The 18076-nt window shown below is 43.1% G+C and overlaps 1 protein-coding gene across 1 annotated transcript in view; it reads left to right on the top strand.

Moving 5' to 3' along the window:
• Positions 1–7915, top strand: part of SLCO5A1 (solute carrier organic anion transporter family member 5A1) — a 94911-nt gene extending 86996 nt beyond the window's left edge. The window contains exons 6-7 of the mRNA XM_027767206.1: positions 3436–3500; positions 7112–7915. Of these exons, the coding sequence (XP_027623007.1) occupies positions 3436–3500; positions 7112–7569 (523 nt within the window). The 3' untranslated portion in view covers positions 7570–7915. The remainder of the gene's footprint in view (positions 1–3435; positions 3501–7111) is intronic.
• Positions 7916–18076: the final 10161 nt, after the last annotated feature.

The raw sequence follows: 18076 nt of genomic DNA on the forward strand, positions 1-18076 counted from the left end.
TTCCAGGGCAAGGGACGGTAGGGAAAACCAATGAAACTAAATTAGATTGTGCAAGGGACCAGCAGTTAGTGTAATGGCCATGTCACTGGACTCCTATGTAGTCAACTACAGTTCAAGTCCTGGACCCGGTGACTTAAACTCATGCCGGGTGCATATGCGTGTGTGCCCAAGATCCCAAGAGGAGAATGGAGGAGAAGGGATTGTGGTGTGGCCATCCCCCCAGGAGGTGATTTATTGCTTTCTGTTTCTCTATCTCTCTCTGTCTTTGTGGTGAGTCCATGTGCCCTATAGGAAAAACCTTTTCAAAAAAACCCAAAAAAACAAAAAAACAAAAAAGAAAGGCAGAGGTTTCAAGGTTTCAATTCCTTAGGAGTTGTAAGCCATTACTGTGTTATTATGAGAAGCTGACCCCTGAGGAGGGCAGAGAGTAATTCAGTGAAATCTCCAAGTCATGCATATAGCCATGGCTAACATCGCACACCTCACAGACAGTTAATACCTCCAGGGTCAGTGAGGACGTATGCTGGGCCTGCAGTTCAAAGTGCTGAGTCCATTCATGTGCATGTCATATAAAATGTTGGAGTTGAATCAAGGAAAGGGCAGACTGGGAAATGTGGTTTTTCGGTTGTTCAGGTAGTGCTGTCTTGGCCGGATTATATACCCAGTGTGGGTTTTTTGTTTGTAAGAGGACATGGAAGCTACTTTGTCCGACAGAAATGTGGACACTGGCACATTCAAGTCAGCGTGTTGGTATTCTCAGGAAGGGGCACAGGGGTCAAGGAAGGAAGGGTGCCACGAAGCCAGAGGAAAGCCCACTTCAGGGAAATGAGGGGGCCTTTCTTCTTCCTTCTAGCTCCCCAGGACTGAGGAAGTTCAGGATCTGCCTCCCCCAGCTCTAATGGGATGCTGATGACTTTGAACACAAGCACTTAGGGAACAGCAGAATCAGGCAGAGGCTTACTCTGGGCTCCTTTATCTGTCCAAAGATGGGTTCTCCAAAAGGAACTCAATTTTCATGAATTTTCCCTTTCTAGGAATTTTATCAGAGATCAACTCAAATCCAAGGAGAGGAAATGGGAGGTTGACGCCACAACTTGGCAATCACCTCTCCTTGGAGGGCCACTCCAAGACACCTTTCATTACTCTGAGACATTTCATTTACACTTTCTTCCCTCCCCCTCCTGTAACTTGGGCCACTCCCCAACTCTCTAGAAACCCCAAGTTCCTACTCCAACCTAAGCTCAGGGCTGAGAGATAAGCTTCAACCATCTGACCCTTCTTTGAGTCTCTTATTTTGCAGGACTCCTGCATGTACATAAGTAATTAGAGTTTTTGTCCTATTGATCTCTTTTGATTCATTATAATTCCTCAGTCAAGGAACCTAGAGGTCAAGGAAAGCCATTTGTGTTTCCCTACGGAGCTCTGTGGAGCTGCACGCCTGGCAGGTGTGCTGCTGAGCAGTTGGGGAGTAGCCAGGGCTGCAGGACTGCACTGAATGCATTCTGCTATTTTTTTTTTTAAAGAATTATTTATTCAATTTTATTTATGCATTCATTCATTTAAATTTGACCACAGAGAGGCAGAGAGAGAGAGCAAGAGAGTGAGAAAGCAAGCCACTGGGTCTGGGATTCAAACTGTGGTTGGCCATGTGGGAATGTCCAGCGTCTCAGCCACCACGCCACCTGCTGGTCCCCCTGACATCTTTGTTATTAGATGTCGAATTGGGCATTTCCCAGCGAGGTCATTTTTTTTAAAAGAGAGATTTTTGCCATAGGGTACATGCACTTGCTGGAGAGACAGAGAGACAGAAAGTGAGAAATCACTTCGGCGGGGTGGTGGGTGGCCATGGCACAATCCTTTGTACTCCATTCTTCCCTTGGGATTTTGGGCATACATACACACACACACACGCACACACACACACACACACGAACACATGCCTGGTGTGAGTTTCAAACTGCCAGGTCCGATTTGCAAACGTGGTTGGCCATGTAAGAGTCCAGAGGCATAACCACGGCACCATCTGCTGGTCCCACAGAGCCATTTTTTATCAGCAAGGTAACAGAGCATAAAAGCCATCTGGTGTCTTCCCTCGGTTCCTCCATTGGCAGGTATCTGTGGAGTAACAACCACATGTACACACTGGGTAAAGGGAAGAGATAAAGATCAGGGCTGGTAGATGGCATGGTGGCTAAAGGCACTGGATTCCCACATGGTCGACTGTGGTTCGAGTCCCAGACCTGGCAGCTTGCTTTTCTGCTTTCCCTTTCTTTCTTTGGTCAAATTAAAAATGAATAATAACAAATGGAATTCAATAAATAAATAATTCTTTTAAAAAAAAGAGATGAAGGAAAAGACAAGAGCACAAGTCCCGCTGAATTTTCCATTGTATAACTGGGACCCTGTGTGTGGGGGATAAAAAGGATAAGGCACTTTATTAAATATGAATGAGTATAACTTGTCTCCAATAATCTTCTTTGAACTGTAATTCTGTAAGAGATGTTAAATAACCCATAGAGGGGCCACCCATTTTCTAATGTTCAAACATGGTAAATCACCAGTTAGCTTGAATCTCTGCTAATTACATAATCAGTAAGGCTCCATCCTCCTGCCGTCTGGAAATCGTTTTGGGAAAAAGAAAAAGTGACCAGGAGGAGCTCATTCTTTCTTTGATTTTTGATTTGTTTCCCATGTATTTTTTGACTACACTTATGGTTTTAGTTATTTTTACTTTTTTCTCTGTTTTGGAAGAATTATTGAAGTAATCACAAGGGCCAACAGGTGGCATAGTGGCTAAAGTACTGGAGTCCCACATGGCCAACTGCAGGTCGTGTCCAGACCAGATGGCTTGAAAATCGTGCCAGGCACATGTACATGCATGCCCAAAATCCCAGGAGGAGACTGGGGGAGAAGGGACTGCGGTGTGGCCATCCCTCCTGGGGGGTGATTTCTCACTTTCCTCTCTCTGTCTCTTTCTTCTTGGGTGAATGTATGCAACCTTTAAACAAAAATCTAAAAAAGATAAAGAAGTAATTTCCATTCTATATGTTTACCATTCAGGAAAGTGCAAGCAGAGGGGGAAAAGTGCAGTATTTAGGATAAAATTCTTTTTTTTTTTTCTGGTAAGTAGAATCAATTTTGGAAACTCACTTAGAGCTGGTTCAGCCTTGTTTGCCAAGCACCTTTGACCCTCCATCAGTATTTACATAGAAACAATTAGTGTAGTTAATCAGCTAATTTGGTGTCTTCACTGGGAAGACCTTGATTGAGTGATTCAGTCATCCTCAATCTTGATTGACTATTGTTAGTAAACTTTAGCAAATAAGTATTTTTGGCATGCCAGCTTTCGTCCTGGCCCTCCACAGCAAGCTTGATGTACAGACGTTTTCTTGGGTCCACTATTTACAAACGTTTTTTTCTCTCCTTTCACTATAGGTCTGTAGAAGATGAAGAGAGACCTTTTGCACTGGGAATGCAGTTTGTTTTACTGCGAACACTTGGTACGTACCTGAATTTCCACACGTACCTCTTGGTTCCTCTTCCCAGATGGTCAGTTCTCACTGTCCTTTAAAAATGACATGGCAAGTCCGTTATTACCGTTAGTGGCTAGGATTTTACCGGCTCGTGGTAAGGGCATAACTTCCTTATTTTCTGACTTGCACTAAAAGATGACAAGTTCTGTCATTTGATGAAACAAAACAGAAGTGGCAGGGTTAGTTCTTTTCCACTGCAAACATAAATGTGGACAAAATTCCCCAGAAAGTTTTTGAGGAAGAAATATTAAGTCAAGCAATTTGTAATGGGTTTGTTATCCTGATATTTTGCTTCCTTTGTATCTTTATGAACAGGAGAGAAATTGGTGGTCATTTTATTTTTGAAAATTTTAATTCCTTACCCTTTATAGGAATAGTACTGTTCTGAGCAAAGAGTAGTGTCTATCAAGTTTTCTGAGAGAAAACAAGAAAAATCTCCAAAGCAACATGTAGGAATTATATCATACAAGGGAATTTCTTAAAGGTTGTGGAAAAAGGAATGATACGAGTTTATTTTGATGTAAAAAAATTGTAGAATCTATGCATAATTTTTTCATTATGTGCATTGTCCTTGAAGATCCCCAGGAAAGCTTTATTCAACATTAGGAGGAGCTCATTCCTGAAAAATGCTGGATCAATGAGCCAGACCAGAATTCACTTGTGTCTGAAGACCATGGCTCTTATTTTCACAAATGGTGCCTTACCTCAGGGAGTCTTGGGACGATGAGTGGGAGAGGAGAGTGCGAAAGAGCCTATTCTCTTGATCAGTCTCAATGTACTTTTAATTGACTTCCTCGCCATCAAGCTTATTTTTCCTTTCATAAGTGGCCGTCTATTGTTTTATTCAGCTGTTGTTTCCTAGCTCGTAATCAGTATCATTGTCCGTAAAACCAAAACCAACAAACAAACAAAAATCATTTTTTGATTCAGATTTCTTCAGTTTTGAAGGGTGAGACATTTAAAAAGGGCGTTGTCTGACCCTTTGAAGCTCGAATCCTCTCTGGAATTCTGTTGTCATGGGTCATGGTGGATGGCTCAGTCCAAGAATGAGCACTATCAGTAAACCCGGGATGGAAACCGATTTTAACAGGTGGCTTGTTTTGGGTTCTAATAAGAGTTTGAAGGCACCATTTTTAACAGGAATGTTAGTTAAAGGAAATTATGACGCATTTAGATATAGTTGAGTTTGCCTCATACTTCTTGTCAAAAACTAAAAAGTGTTATGTTCAAAGAAAGAAATTTGCTAACCACAGGGATGGCTGACTAGGAAAAGAAAACCAATAATTCCTTTTGGCAACACTCCCTCTGATGCCATCATATGAATTCGGAGGTGGGGGTGAGCAGATGTACTCTGTGGTATCAGGAATAGGTGGAGGGAGAACATTTCAGACAGTAAATACTTAATTCACCTTTATCTTAACTGCTGTTTTGTTTATAGACATTTATTTACTTATTTAATGTATTTTTTTTGTCATGCTTTTCTAAGCCACTGGGTCCAGGACTTGAGCCACAATTGGCTATTTGGGAATCCAGTGCCTTACTCACTATGCCACCTGCTGACCTGTAAAGTAGAGTTAGACTGACAAGCCGATTTCCATGTTTTTAAAATTACAGAGCAAACAGAGTTTTAAATATTTTAATAATGTCAAAATGTAATTGTAGCGACAGACCTTGTTTTAAATAAATACGACATATTTAAAAATGTATCATTCACAGCCTCCTGGACTATGACTTCATCTGTCTTCTCTTTCTCTCCCTTCTTCCCTTCCTGCTCTGTTCCCTCCCTCACATCTCTTCTTTCTATACACTCTTTAATTTTTTTCTTTTTTTTTGAGAGAGAGAGAGATTTTTGCTATAGGGTGCGTTTGCTCCCCTGAGAGACAGAGAGACAGAAAGCGAGAAATCAACCCCTGGGGGATGGCCATGCCACTATTTCTTCTCCTCTGTTCTCCACTCGAGATTTTGGGCATGCATGCACACATGCCCGGCATGAGTTTTAAGCCACCAGGCCTGGTACTCGAACCATAGTTAACTACATGGGAGTCCAGCGACATAATCATTACACTCTCTGCTGGTCCCTCTATACACTCTTATTGAGGATGTCCGGGCTGTCCTGGTAGGCTGTTGGCATGCAAGAAATAAAAGGCCTGGTCCCCTCCTGCAAAGAGCTGTAGGGTGACAGATTTGCCAACAGTTTAAATCCCATATGACAGTTAATAAATTGAAGGTATATACAAAATGCAGTGAGAGGTCCGGCAGATGGCATACTGGTTATGTCGCTGGACTCCCACGTAGTCGACCGTGGTTTGAGTCCTGGACCTGGCAGCTTAAAACTCATGCCAGATACCTGTGTGTACACTCAAAATTCTGAGAGGAGAATGGAGAAGGGATTGCTGTGTGGCCATCCCCCCAAGGGGTGATTTCTCACTTTCTGCCTCTCTGTATCTCTCTGGTGAGTGTACACACCCTATAGCAAAAATTGCTCTTAAAAAAAAAATGCAGTGAGAATAGGGTGGCGTCCAAGTGAGTCAGGAATATGAAGGAGGGGTAGATATTTGCAAGGTGAACAAGCTGGGAGTGGGGGCACATTTTGGCAAAGAGAGTATCCTGTGACAAAGGAAGTCTATTGGGTAGACTTTCTTATGGGATTAAAGGAAGGACTATTAAATGCCATAGCTCAAATAACAAAGCCACTGCTCATCCCAAATGTTTCATAAGCTTCAAAGGTGAATTTTATTCCACAATTATTTCCATACTCCAATGATTCTGTACAGTTGCCGTTTGATGTGGTTCCTGACTGACAGGAGCCAATCCTCTTCTCACACTCTTCATGCACTCAGAGACTGGAACCCAGCCCACAAGAACCAAGCGTGCTGAAATTCAATGGACAATGAAGGGTTCTATTGTAGTATGGTCTCTTGAGTATTTATTGACAAAATCTGATTTTTTTTTTAAGTTTAAAAGGGTTCTCTATGTGCACTTTCATCAAAAACATGTATTTTCAAATAAATAAAATTGTATCTATTTAAAGTGTACAGTATGATGACTTGAGATACACACACACACTAGACATTTTTATGATTCTAAAAGTCAGTAACACATCTGAGCTGCAAACTGCAAGACTTTAAGTGTTTATCATTTAGTGACTATTTTTGTAACATATACATCGTGAAAAAAGGTGACCTATTTCTTTGGGTTGGTCCTGTGGCCTGGTGGTTAAGGGAGCCAGATTTTACATGGCCATCTGGGTGGTTCATATCCCAGACCCTGAAGCTTGAAAAGGGGAAGCTTGAAAAACATGCCAGGCACGCGTGCATGTGTGCCCCAGACCCTGACAGGGTGGAGAAACGGAGGAGAGAGGATTACAGCCCGACCACGCCCCACTGGCAGATGGTTTCCCTGCTTTTGTCTTTCTCTCTCTCTCCAAAAAAAGGGGGGAAAAATAGTGACCTAGCTTGACAAAGAAATCAACCAGAAAAGAAGCCACTCTGACTAGTTTTAGAGCCCACAAGCACCTTGATCATTTACACATTTGTTTTCTCTCCACTTCCTACTTTTCTTTCTGTCCCCCACTCCAGCGTACATCCCTACCCCCATTTACTTCGGAGCGGTTATTGACACGACCTGCATGCTCTGGCAACAGGAGTGCGGTGTGCAGGGCTCCTGCTGGGAGTACAACGTGACATCCTTCCGATTTGTCTATTTCGGTTTGGCGGCTGGCCTCAAATTCCTTGGCTTTATTTTTATTTTTCTGGCCTGGTACTCCATCAAATACAAGGAAGACGGACTGCAGAGGCAGAGGTGGAGAGAATTCCCTCTGAGCACTGTGAGCGAGAGAGTGACCCGTCCCGACAGTGCCGACAAGCACGCCCGGACTAGATCCTGCCCGGCTTTCAGCACCCAGGGAGAGCTGCAGGAAGAGACGGGCCTGCAAAAAGGGACCCAATGCACAGCACAGACCTATGCGGGGCCCTTCCCTGAAGCAATAAGTTCCACTGCAGACCCAGGGCTGGAAGAGAGCCCGGCGACCATGTAGCCTCCCTCCTGAAGCTTGAACCTGGAAGACTTCCGTTTTGTTGGTTGAATTGACTATGGCGACTTGAGAAACACCCGTGCCTTCTTTTCTTTCTTTCGAAAACCAACAAAACTCAGTATACACAGCCACTACTGATTGAGGGCTGGATACCTCAACAAGACTGAGAGCCTTTTCCTTCTTCTAAGAAAGAGGAGTTTAGATAAATTCCTTGCCGTTCCCGGATGTTAATTTAACGCTCACGCTCCAGTAGGGTCTAAGGCGGAAGGACATGGTAAACACAGTCCCGGGGCGGGTAAAGGCGGTGCATATCATTAGCATACACTCCAAACCAAGAGAAGGGAGCTTGACCGTGACTTTGCATTTACACATCAAAGTTTTTAGCTATGAACACCTACTGTGAGTTCTGCTACAAAGCACAAATGAATTTGTCTCAACTATGCAATTTGTTAGGAAAAAAACGTAAGTGCAGCATGTTAATTTTGCTTTCAGAGAATAAAGCAGATCTGTTTTTGGAAAGAGGAAGCTAAACTTACCCTAAAGTACTGTTAATAGCATTTCAAGCCATAGCAGAGTTATCAATCAGGTAGAATTTTTCAAATGCGTCAAAGGAACTATATACCTAACGTGATAAAAGGAAGAGCTACTTTCTTGCTCTCCTAAGACACATTTTCTTTTAGTCTGTCTGCCCCATCATAAGGTAGTTAAAGAGGCTGCTGGACCATAAATAGGAGAGCTTGAATATAAACTCCAGTATTTTTTCATAAGGAGCTTTAAAAGTAGTGCGCTAAATAATATGGTTGGAAATTGTCTTTTGAGATGCATATTAAGGAAAGAAACTGATGGCTTACTCATCCGAGCAAATTGCTACAGACATTTTTTTTTTGGCTCGTAAAGGCCCACAGAAAGATAGTTAAGAATGGTAACCTTGACACTCAAAGTGGTTGGAAAAAGAAATTCCAGAGACGTCAGACTGAGTTCCACCTTAGTATTTTGGTTGTATCTTGGAAGCACTGGTCAATCTGTATATTCTGTACAGAAAATTGCTGCAGTTGCTCCTGGTAGTGAGTAATTAAATTAGAAAAGCTGTACCTGGGAGAGGAAAATCTCTTTAAATACAAGAGGAAGGAGACCTATGAGCTGGACCCAGAATATAATCTTCCGTTATGATTGAAAATGATTTAAAATGGGCCTGTCATATAAAATCCTACTTTATCAGAGTTAGGATCATTTCCTACCCCCCTGTGATGCCTTCCTACTGTAATCTTCTCGCAGTAATCGGGATAGGAATTTTCTGGCCTAAATTGCCTTGTGCACATTAGCCATCATTCTCTCCCATATGTCCCAGCACATCACTTTGACGTGAATGGCACATGGAATGCTTTCTACATGGTTCATAAAACATGCCTCCTGACAGCTCTCACAAGCTGACAGCAAGTGAACTCCCGGGATCTGGCCAAAGGGGACCGTAAGGTCCAGATACCGACACAGTATAATTGTGCAGTCTCACTGTCTCTGCCAAGGAGCCTGTGCCCTGTAGGATTAATTTGGGAAATAATTTACTTGTCTGGCTTACCTTCTACCACAGAAGAGATGTGACTGACAGACTGTCCCATGATTCAGGCTTTTCATCCTCCATTCTTGTTTGGCTGCACGGGTGGAGTTATATGAACACTCCCGGGTACAGGATGGCTTTCCTGTCTACCTAGGAATGGCATTAGTCAAATGGTCTTCTTGCTCGCCCGTAGTTTGTGGAGAGGGTTGCCCGTAGTTTGTGGAGAGGGTTATCGCTATTAGACTGAGTAATGTCCATGAAGGGTGGAACTAGTGGTATCAGGTAACAAGGACTTACCTTTAGCCCTTAGGGACAGCTCTCAGGGAGGTGAGCAGTCTTGCTTGGCTAAGACTGTGACTGCATTGGCATCCGTCAGACTTTGGTCAATGTAGTGTACATTGAAGGTTTTCTGAAAACACTTCATTAACTTAGTGTCTACTCTGGGGCCTTGGAATTTCTCTTTGGCCTCTGTGTGACACCTTTGATCCTGTAGAATAGAAAGTTTCCTTTAGTGTTGAGCTAAAGCTGTGTAGGTTGAAAAAGGTTGGTGTTTTAATTCTCCTTTGATTGGTAAAATACTGCACTGAAAGAATTTCAGTGGGGTTGGTACTTTTTATTGGTAGAGATTCCTAAGATTGCTGGAACTCCCCAGGGGAGTCCAATTAAACAATTAAGGAGGCTTTCCTCCCTAGCCTCTACTTTCAACAGTCATCCAGCTCTGCATTCACTCACTGGGCACCAGTTGTCTGTCAGGTACCATTCCACCTGCTTTCAGTCTGCCACTCCACGAAATCCTCAACGGTGATTAGGCCATAGCTCAAAGGAATTGGCCTGACATGTGCACCATAATGTCAATATTGTACTTCCTCAAGTATCTGATATTTATAAATAGCAGATGTATCATTAATGTGTTGTTGGTGAATGTAGAATAAGTAGTAAAAATCATGAGAGAATAAAGTTTTGGAATATATCCCAATTAAGAGTTGTTCCCCAAATACATTGGGCTCTGGTAGCATGGTTGGAATATTACATAGCCTACTAAATGACTTAAATGTTGTTTAAGTATATAGATAAGGTCTTATATATTTGTTAAGGGATCGGTCATGGAACTTTATAGTCACAGCTTCTATTGTAAGTTTTAATCGTCACTCTTCATGAGCTTGGGCTTTGAATTCTTGTTTTGACAAAAGGTCATTCTATTCTTTTAAAAACTCCCTATAATGTATTGCTTGGCTTTAATGTGCAAATATAAATTCTTTGAGTCCAGCCTATTAATTTAGAAATTCCCAGGGGATGGGATGGGTAGTTTGAAATACATTCTTTTGGTTATCTTCATCAGCATGAAATCCTTATTTTTTGTAGGCAAATTTAATCCTTGAAAGTAGTTAAAAGTCATTCAGAAATAAGGTGGTAAAAGAGGGGGAGGAGAAATGAAGAGGAAACAGATTAGCATTTGTTCAGTGTTAACTATCTGCAAAGCATTTGTCAAGCGGTTAATAGATATCATTCCTTTTAAACCCTTTAAGAGTCTTGCAAAGATTTTTATTCATTTAAAAAATAGATATGAATGAAACTGAGGGTCAGAGGATTAAAGTAACTTATTTAAGATTGGACAGCGTGGCACTCAAGGTTTAGATGTAGATATCCCTGACACTATTAATCATGTCTTATACTACACAATATGGACAAACGTTTTAATTAACAAAGGCAAGATTTAAGTTTAAAATAGAGAGTTTAAAGCATATAATTTTGATGTTTTACTGTTTATGAAGAGAAGTTATTTCTTTGTATGAATAGAAAAAACTGTAGGAATCATGTGTAGGAAACATCGACATTTAATGCTTAACTAGATTTTCAAGGTAAATGTCCATTTATTTAGCTAAGTGTTAAGAATTGCTTGTCATTACATACCTCAAATATTTATTTATAGTTCATATTTAAGACAGAACAAATCCAACTTTTGTGTTCACATCGAGTTTCAGCAGAGGTTCTGAAATGAAACATGAAGAAAAGTAGTTTAGATTTATTAAATCTGAGCTTTGGGAATTTCAGGAGATATATTTTTTTTCAGAATATTAGCATTCTCATTTGTTTTTCTGGTGAATCTGAGTGTTAAGATTCCTCATAAAGATTTTAAATAAATGCATACAAAATACATACCAAACCACTGACCTCAATTGTTACCTTTAGTAGCTGTGACAACAAACTGCAGCACTTGGAAATGTCAGCCTTTAGAGAAGGGAGTTACCTGGAGTAGGGCCGGTGGAGGAAATGGCAGTCCTACATTGTCACCAGCCAACCACCAAGAAAACTCTTCTTCAGTCTGCAATTCCAGCTTGCATTCTTTGGTAGATCTGGAGCCAGAAGTTTCTTTTTGGAGCCTATTTTGTAGCAACCATATATGCGCCAGAGAGAAGCTTTAGCGTGTGGATGGACCTGAAGCATTCGTGTGAATTCTCTAGTGCTCCTAGGAGCCGTAGGCAAGCCTGAGTTTAGGGCGGTAGCCAATTATACTCTGTGATGGTGCGTGTACTTACGAAATTGTAGATGGCGCAGAACGTGAACATAACTTGATATGTAGGTACGTACTGTGTATTCTGAGTAGCAGATAGACACCAAATTGCTGTACAATTCCAGAATTGCCTAGACTTCAGGTTTGCTAACCTTCTGTTACACAGACCAGGAGGTAGCCTTTCCGTGTATTTGTCTTTCCTCTTCCATAACAAGGGAGTGCCATGGCTGGCTGGCAAAATTAGTTGCCTTGTGCACTTTATCTTTTCCATGTTCTTTTTCTTCATCTTCCAGGATGCTGCTGGCCATATCTGTCCTAGACTTCTTGTTACATTGGAATCAGATCTGTGTATGTTCGAAGAGGTCTTATTGTAAGCACTTAATTTTTACTCAGTCCTAGGAAAGGGTCAATCGACTATGACGGAAACTCTCCCTAGGTGTTTGCTTTTGCAACATTAAAAAAAAAATGCCTCGGTGCTAAAAGTATTTAATGATGCATGTTCACCACTAAGACACGCTACTGAATGGACAGTATTTCACTGGTAAGGGGCTGCATGTGCTTTGCATTGGAAATCAGGAGAATTTCCCAGAAAACAAACACCCATTGCTCTCATTTCAACAGTTAATCCACAAATATTACGCCGCAAAAATGAAGATTGGAAGGGGAAATATTTTCTATGAAAAACTCAGCGCTTTTGATATTTATATTAGCAAGAATATTCAGATGCTAAAAGTAATTTCGGAGAGAGATTAAAAAAATTTTTCAGATGAACTTTTCTTATTTCCTCTCCAAAAAGTTCACACCCTCGTATGGTGTTTTTAACATCGAGTTTTGAAGGTGTTGTCTTTGTCTGTGTTCTATTATTACATGTTAAAATGGAAGGAGAAAATATTAAAAAACAAAAGTAATTGCAGGGACATCTTAAACCAAAGGGGTGAATAAAAGCTGTTTAAATTTGTATCTAGAAATGAAAAATTAGAGTAATTGGTAAGGCTTTTTAGTGGGCATTTTCTTAAAATACTTACCTCTACCCCAACCCCAAATGTTAATTTAGAAGAACGCAACAGGTAGGCCAGCCTCTAACTCTTAAAGAAAATGTAATACTATGTCAAATGAACTGGATAGGGTCTTAGTGGAGTGCGTGTTCAGCCTGTGTGTGTTTTTGTGTGTAGAGGTGTGCTTGTGATGAAAGGGTGTTTTGAGTTGTTACATGAAGAAATTTGATTTTGTGATTTTTAAAAAGAATATTTATTTGGAGACCTTTAGGATAATTTAAAAGATGTATGATTTCCTTGTGTTGAGTTAAATCTATTGTCAATGTACTAATAAACCCTGGTTTACAACATCTTGAATACTTGATCGTTAAAAATTAAGAAAAAAAATTAAAAACATGAATAAAGTGTGTTGGATTGAAATTAGTTTGTCTCTACATTTTTTGTTTAATGAGATATAGTGGGCTCACCCATAACCTGGTGGTTAAAGGAAGCCAGATCCCATGTGGCTACCTGTGGTTTGAACCCCAGCCCCAGTGGCTTGAGAAACATGCTGGGTACGTGAGTCTGTGTCTCAAATCCTGATAGGACGGGGACATGGAGGGGAAGGGATTATGGCGTGACCATGACCCACTGGGGGAGGTGCTTTCTTCCTCTCTCTCTTCGAGCCTCTCTGGCTCTCTGGTGAAAGCCATGCTCTCTGGCAACTAAAAACATAAAAACAATTTAACAAAATTATTTAGTAATGACGCAGTATGAGCTCCCCACCCTCCCATAAAATTAACTCTGTACCTAACTGAGAACTCTGCCTTGAAGCATGATGTTCTAGGCTTAGACTATTAGGACGTAAAACGTTAAGAGCGTGCCATAGCACATTGTTTTACTGAGTCACCAAAGAGTCTAACTTTCAGTAGTTTGCCACTTATCTACTTTTAAAGCAAACTTTCCGACGGTTGCAGTATTTGCCTTAAATATGGTTGGTTAAGTGGTATTTAAATAATAGGCTAGCCCCAAGCGCTCAGTGGCTTCATAGCACCCAGGTTTATTTCTTGTTCACATGACGTGTCTGTGATGGGTCTGTTCCACGCACTCGCTCAGAGACTCCGTCATCCTAAAGCTGCCCCATAGCGAGTGCTCAGGGTTCGTTGTGGTTGCTGGGACAAAGAAAGAAGAACCCAGAAAATAGCAAAGGGACTTTTCTCCTTTTCAGCCTGTCACACGTGTCCTTTCTGCTCCCGTTTCATCGCCTAACTGCTTGGGGTCCTGAGAATAAGGGGAAGCAGATGGCGAGTGTCCTGCGGCTACTGGTCTCTGCTGGACAGTAGCGCCACACCGCTGCCTGTGTTAGGCTAAGGATGATTTGCAAAATAGTCTGACTCATTGTTCAAAACACTAGTAAATAAAGGGAAAGTCTCAAGCATGAAACGGAATCATTTCCAAAGAGTCAATATCAAAATTTGGTCAACAAAGCACCAGCGGATGACATGGTGGTTAAGGCGCTAGACAGCCATATGGCTGACCATGGTTCAAGTCCCAGACCTGGTGACTTGAAAATCATGTCTGGCGTGTGTGCAGGCATGCCCAGAATCCCAGTAGGAGAATGGAGATGGGATTGTGGCATCACCACCACCCCCAGGGTAGGGGGTGATTTCTCACTTTCTCTCTCCCCCTCTCTGGTGAGCGCATGCTCCCTATGGCAAAAACCTTAAAACCAGCAAACAAAAAGTCCTGTATTGGGGCCAGGCAGTGTATTAGTAATGCAGCTGGACCTACGTAGGAAAGAGTCTCAGTTTGCCTCCACGGACCTTCCTGTGCACGCTAGACATGAGCGTCAGGGATTCGGCCTGGCTAAGACTGGGGTAGACCCTGTTGGGGTGCCTGTTTCTCTGTCTCTCTCATGAAATAAACTTTAAAAGGGATGGGGAGATGGACAGGAGCGCAGTGGCCAAACAGGATAGATACTTTGTGAGGTTGATCTGCATGCAAGGGTCTAGATTCATTTCTTTTTTAAAAATTATTATTATTTATTTGCTAGAGGGTGTGCTTACTGGAGAGAGACACGGAGAGAAAGAAAGTGAGAAAGCACCCCCACCGTGGGGGAATGGCCATCGTGCAATCCCTTCTCCATTCTCCTCTTGGGATTTTGGGCATGCATGTATACTCCTCTGGCATATTCTTTTTTCTTCTTTTTTTTGGAGAGGTTTTTGCTATAGGGCGTGTGCTCTTGCCAGACAGACAGAGAGAGACAGAGAGACAGAAAGTGAGAAATCACCCCCCAGGGAGGAGGGCCACGCCGCAATCCCTTCTCCTCCATTCTTCTTTGGGGATCTTGGACATGCACGCACATGTGCCTGGCGTGAATTTGAAGCCACTGGGTCCGGGACGCTAACCATGGTCGACTACATGAGAGTCCAGTGACATAGCCATTACGTTAACTGCTGGTCCCTTCTGGGATATTTCTCAAGCCTCCAGGTCTGGACCTGAACCATGCTGTCAGCCATGTGGAGTCCAGCCGTCCCAACAATCACAGCGGCAGCCGAACCCTAGGTTCATTTCTGACGACCTCCCTGAGTGTGCCAGGCAGGTAGGTGCTATGACCCAGGGCTGGCCAAAGTTGGGATGGATCATGACATCAAGACCCTGCTGAGGATGCTTTCTCTCTCTCTGACTTAAAAATAAAACCTAAAAAATCTTCTAAAAAGTCACCTTTCTTGGAGATCTCTACTGAATGACAAATGAATCATTTAAAAATGACCTAGGAGTCAGTGCCTGAGATAAGAATGGGGACTTCTGCTCCAACTCCACCCAGGGAGAAAAAGCACTGCTTTCAAGGTCTCTCCCGACCACCAGCAGGGTTTTCCAAACACACTGGCGTCTAAAACTTTTGGGTGCCAGTGGGAAAGAGGTAAAGGATTAGTGGAAGTACCAGCATGACTCATGGGCTGAAGCACAAAGCAGTTATATTTAGAGCCGCTTTGAGCTCCCTGCAGGTGGGACACAGGGCGATTGATTTCCAGCGCTCACTCCCGCCCCACCTGCTCACAGAGAGTGAAGGGTGGGGGTGGCCCAAGACACATGAGTTGGTGGGAGAGCCTGCGTGTGTCCATGCTAGTTCCTGGCTCAACTGTTATTTCTCCCGTTGCTTTGTGTATTCATCAGGGAGCCCTTTATGCAAAGAGCAGATAGTAACCCGTGCTTGAATCAACCATCTTCTCAATTACGTGTGAATAATTCAGTCAAGATTTCTGAAATTTCCCATGTTTTCAGAGTATAGGCAGAGACATTTTTAACATTGGGCTTTTTGAAACAGACACATTAGACAATGTTTCTCTTGGTCTAACCCCAAGGCCTGAAGTTAAAGGAGCTTGATCCCACATGGCTGGCAGCATAGTTCAAGTCCCTAGCCAGGCGGCTTGAACACACTAGGCGCATGCACCAGATCGCAACAGGCTGGAGACATGGAAGGGACTGTGGTGTGATTATGCTTCATGGCGGGGACCAGGGGGGTGCTTTCTCCTCCCCCTCTCTTCGTCTCTTTCTGGTGAGTGCATGCACCTTCGAACAATTTTTAGAAGTTAAAAAATAATGTGTAAAAAGGAAAAATGTTCTTCTTTAAGAAATGAGACAAGAGAGGTGACGAATGTGGTCACTTATCTTTCCTGTTTTAGCGTCAGACTTGGTACACTCAGTGTTTTAAGAGCGGATGAAAAGCATCCAGTTCCTTTCTTCTTTTTAAAATTGCCAGCTGGGCAGAGATGGCCTCTGTGGCTTCAGCGTATGAGAGCCAAAAAACATTTTTAATTGTACAAAGTCATTGGAAAGCAGGGAGATCAATACTCGGGGCTCACTTTTGAATTTAAATGTCAAAGTCTGGTGCAGTTCCAGCTTATAATATCCACATAAATCAGTAGAAAGCTAACGCTGTTCTTTGGCCTGCTAAGTTCCAAGGCACTAAAGAGCGAACGAGCGAGCCTGCCATGGATCAAATTGTTCTGGATGTGTTCTTGTCAAAAATGATAGCTAGGGAGGAGGCTTGCTACTTGAGAAATCAATGCAAGATATGGTTTGGCCTTTGCAGGCCTCAGCGCCTAGCAGAGATGTCTTTAGTTGCACTAGAGTGACACCTAGTGGTCATCATGGAAAACACAAGCTCAGCTAATAGGGGCCTTCTGGAGGTTAGGTGGGGCTCGTGGTGATATGATACTGCAGCTGATCCGGGCTGGAAGCTGGGTTGGAGCTACCCTTGCTCTGGGTCACCTGCCCTGTCAGGACTGGGAGTGGGGACCATGGGGAAGGGAGGAGTGTGAAGGATGCAGATTTTGGACCCGAGAAAATTCAGACAGAGGGCCGTGCTGTCACTCCTGCTGCCATTGTCAGGTGAGCAGACACGCTCAGCAGAAAAGCCCCCCACATGCACTTGTGTGGGCTCGTTTGTTCAATCGGTAAAGTTCCACCCTTCTGGAGTTCTTTCCTCAACGCCGGGGCCCAGGGACGCCTCAGTCCCAACAGGAAAGCTTGGGTTTTCGGGCTTCCCTTCTACTTTCTGCAGCATGGACTCGCTGCGAGGCCCACGGCCAGCAGAGTCCTCAGCCGCAGAGAAAGGTGAGTCAACCAGGCCAAAACAAACCAGGCCCCTCCAGAGTCAGCTTGGTCAGAAATGGGGAAGGAGCGAGGTTATCTTACGAGCGTGGCCAGTTATGCACACTCCATTGGCCCCAGACTTGAAAACGTCAGTGATGGGACCAGCAGTTAGCATAATGGCTATGTTGCTGGACTCTCATGTAGTTGACAGTGAATCGACCGTGGTTTGAGTCTCGGACCCAGTGGCTCAAACTCACATTGGGCGCATGTGCATGCGTGCCCAGGATCCCGAGAGGAGAATGGAGGAGAAGGGATTGCGGCGTGGCCATCCCCCCTGGGGGGGGGTGATTTCTCGCTTTCTGTCTCTCTGTCTCTCTCTGTCTTTCCGGCGAGCACACACACACCATATACCAAAAACCTCTAAAAAAAAAAAAAGTCAGTGTTCTCCTACTTAGGGAAGAGATGCCATGTCCAGGGTTGGGGGAGTGCAGGAAAGACTACAGGAAAGGAAAAGGTGGGACCAGCAGTTAGCATAATGGCTATGTCGCTGGACTCCCACGTAGTTGACCGCAATTCGAGTCCTGGACCCGGTGGCTTAAACTCACGCTGGGCACGTGTGCGTACATGCCCAAGATCCCAAGAGGAGAATGGAAGAGAAGAGATTGCGGCATGGCCGTCCCCCGTGGGGGTTGATTTCTGGCTTTCTGTCTCTCGGTCTCTGTCTGTCTGGCTAGTGCAGGCACCCTATAGCAAAAAAAAAAAAAAAAAAAAAAAAAAAAAAAAGAAAACATTTGAAACAATATATTGAGGATGGGAGGACTGGTAAGATTTATCCAGTTGAGATGGAATACAGGGGTAGATGTTACAAAC

This window comes from Tupaia chinensis, unplaced genomic scaffold (genome assembly GCF_000334495.1).
Source record: "Tupaia chinensis unplaced genomic scaffold, TupChi_1.0 Scaffold144017_1, whole genome shotgun sequence".
Lineage (NCBI taxonomy): Eukaryota > Metazoa > Chordata > Mammalia > Scandentia > Tupaiidae > Tupaia > Tupaia belangeri.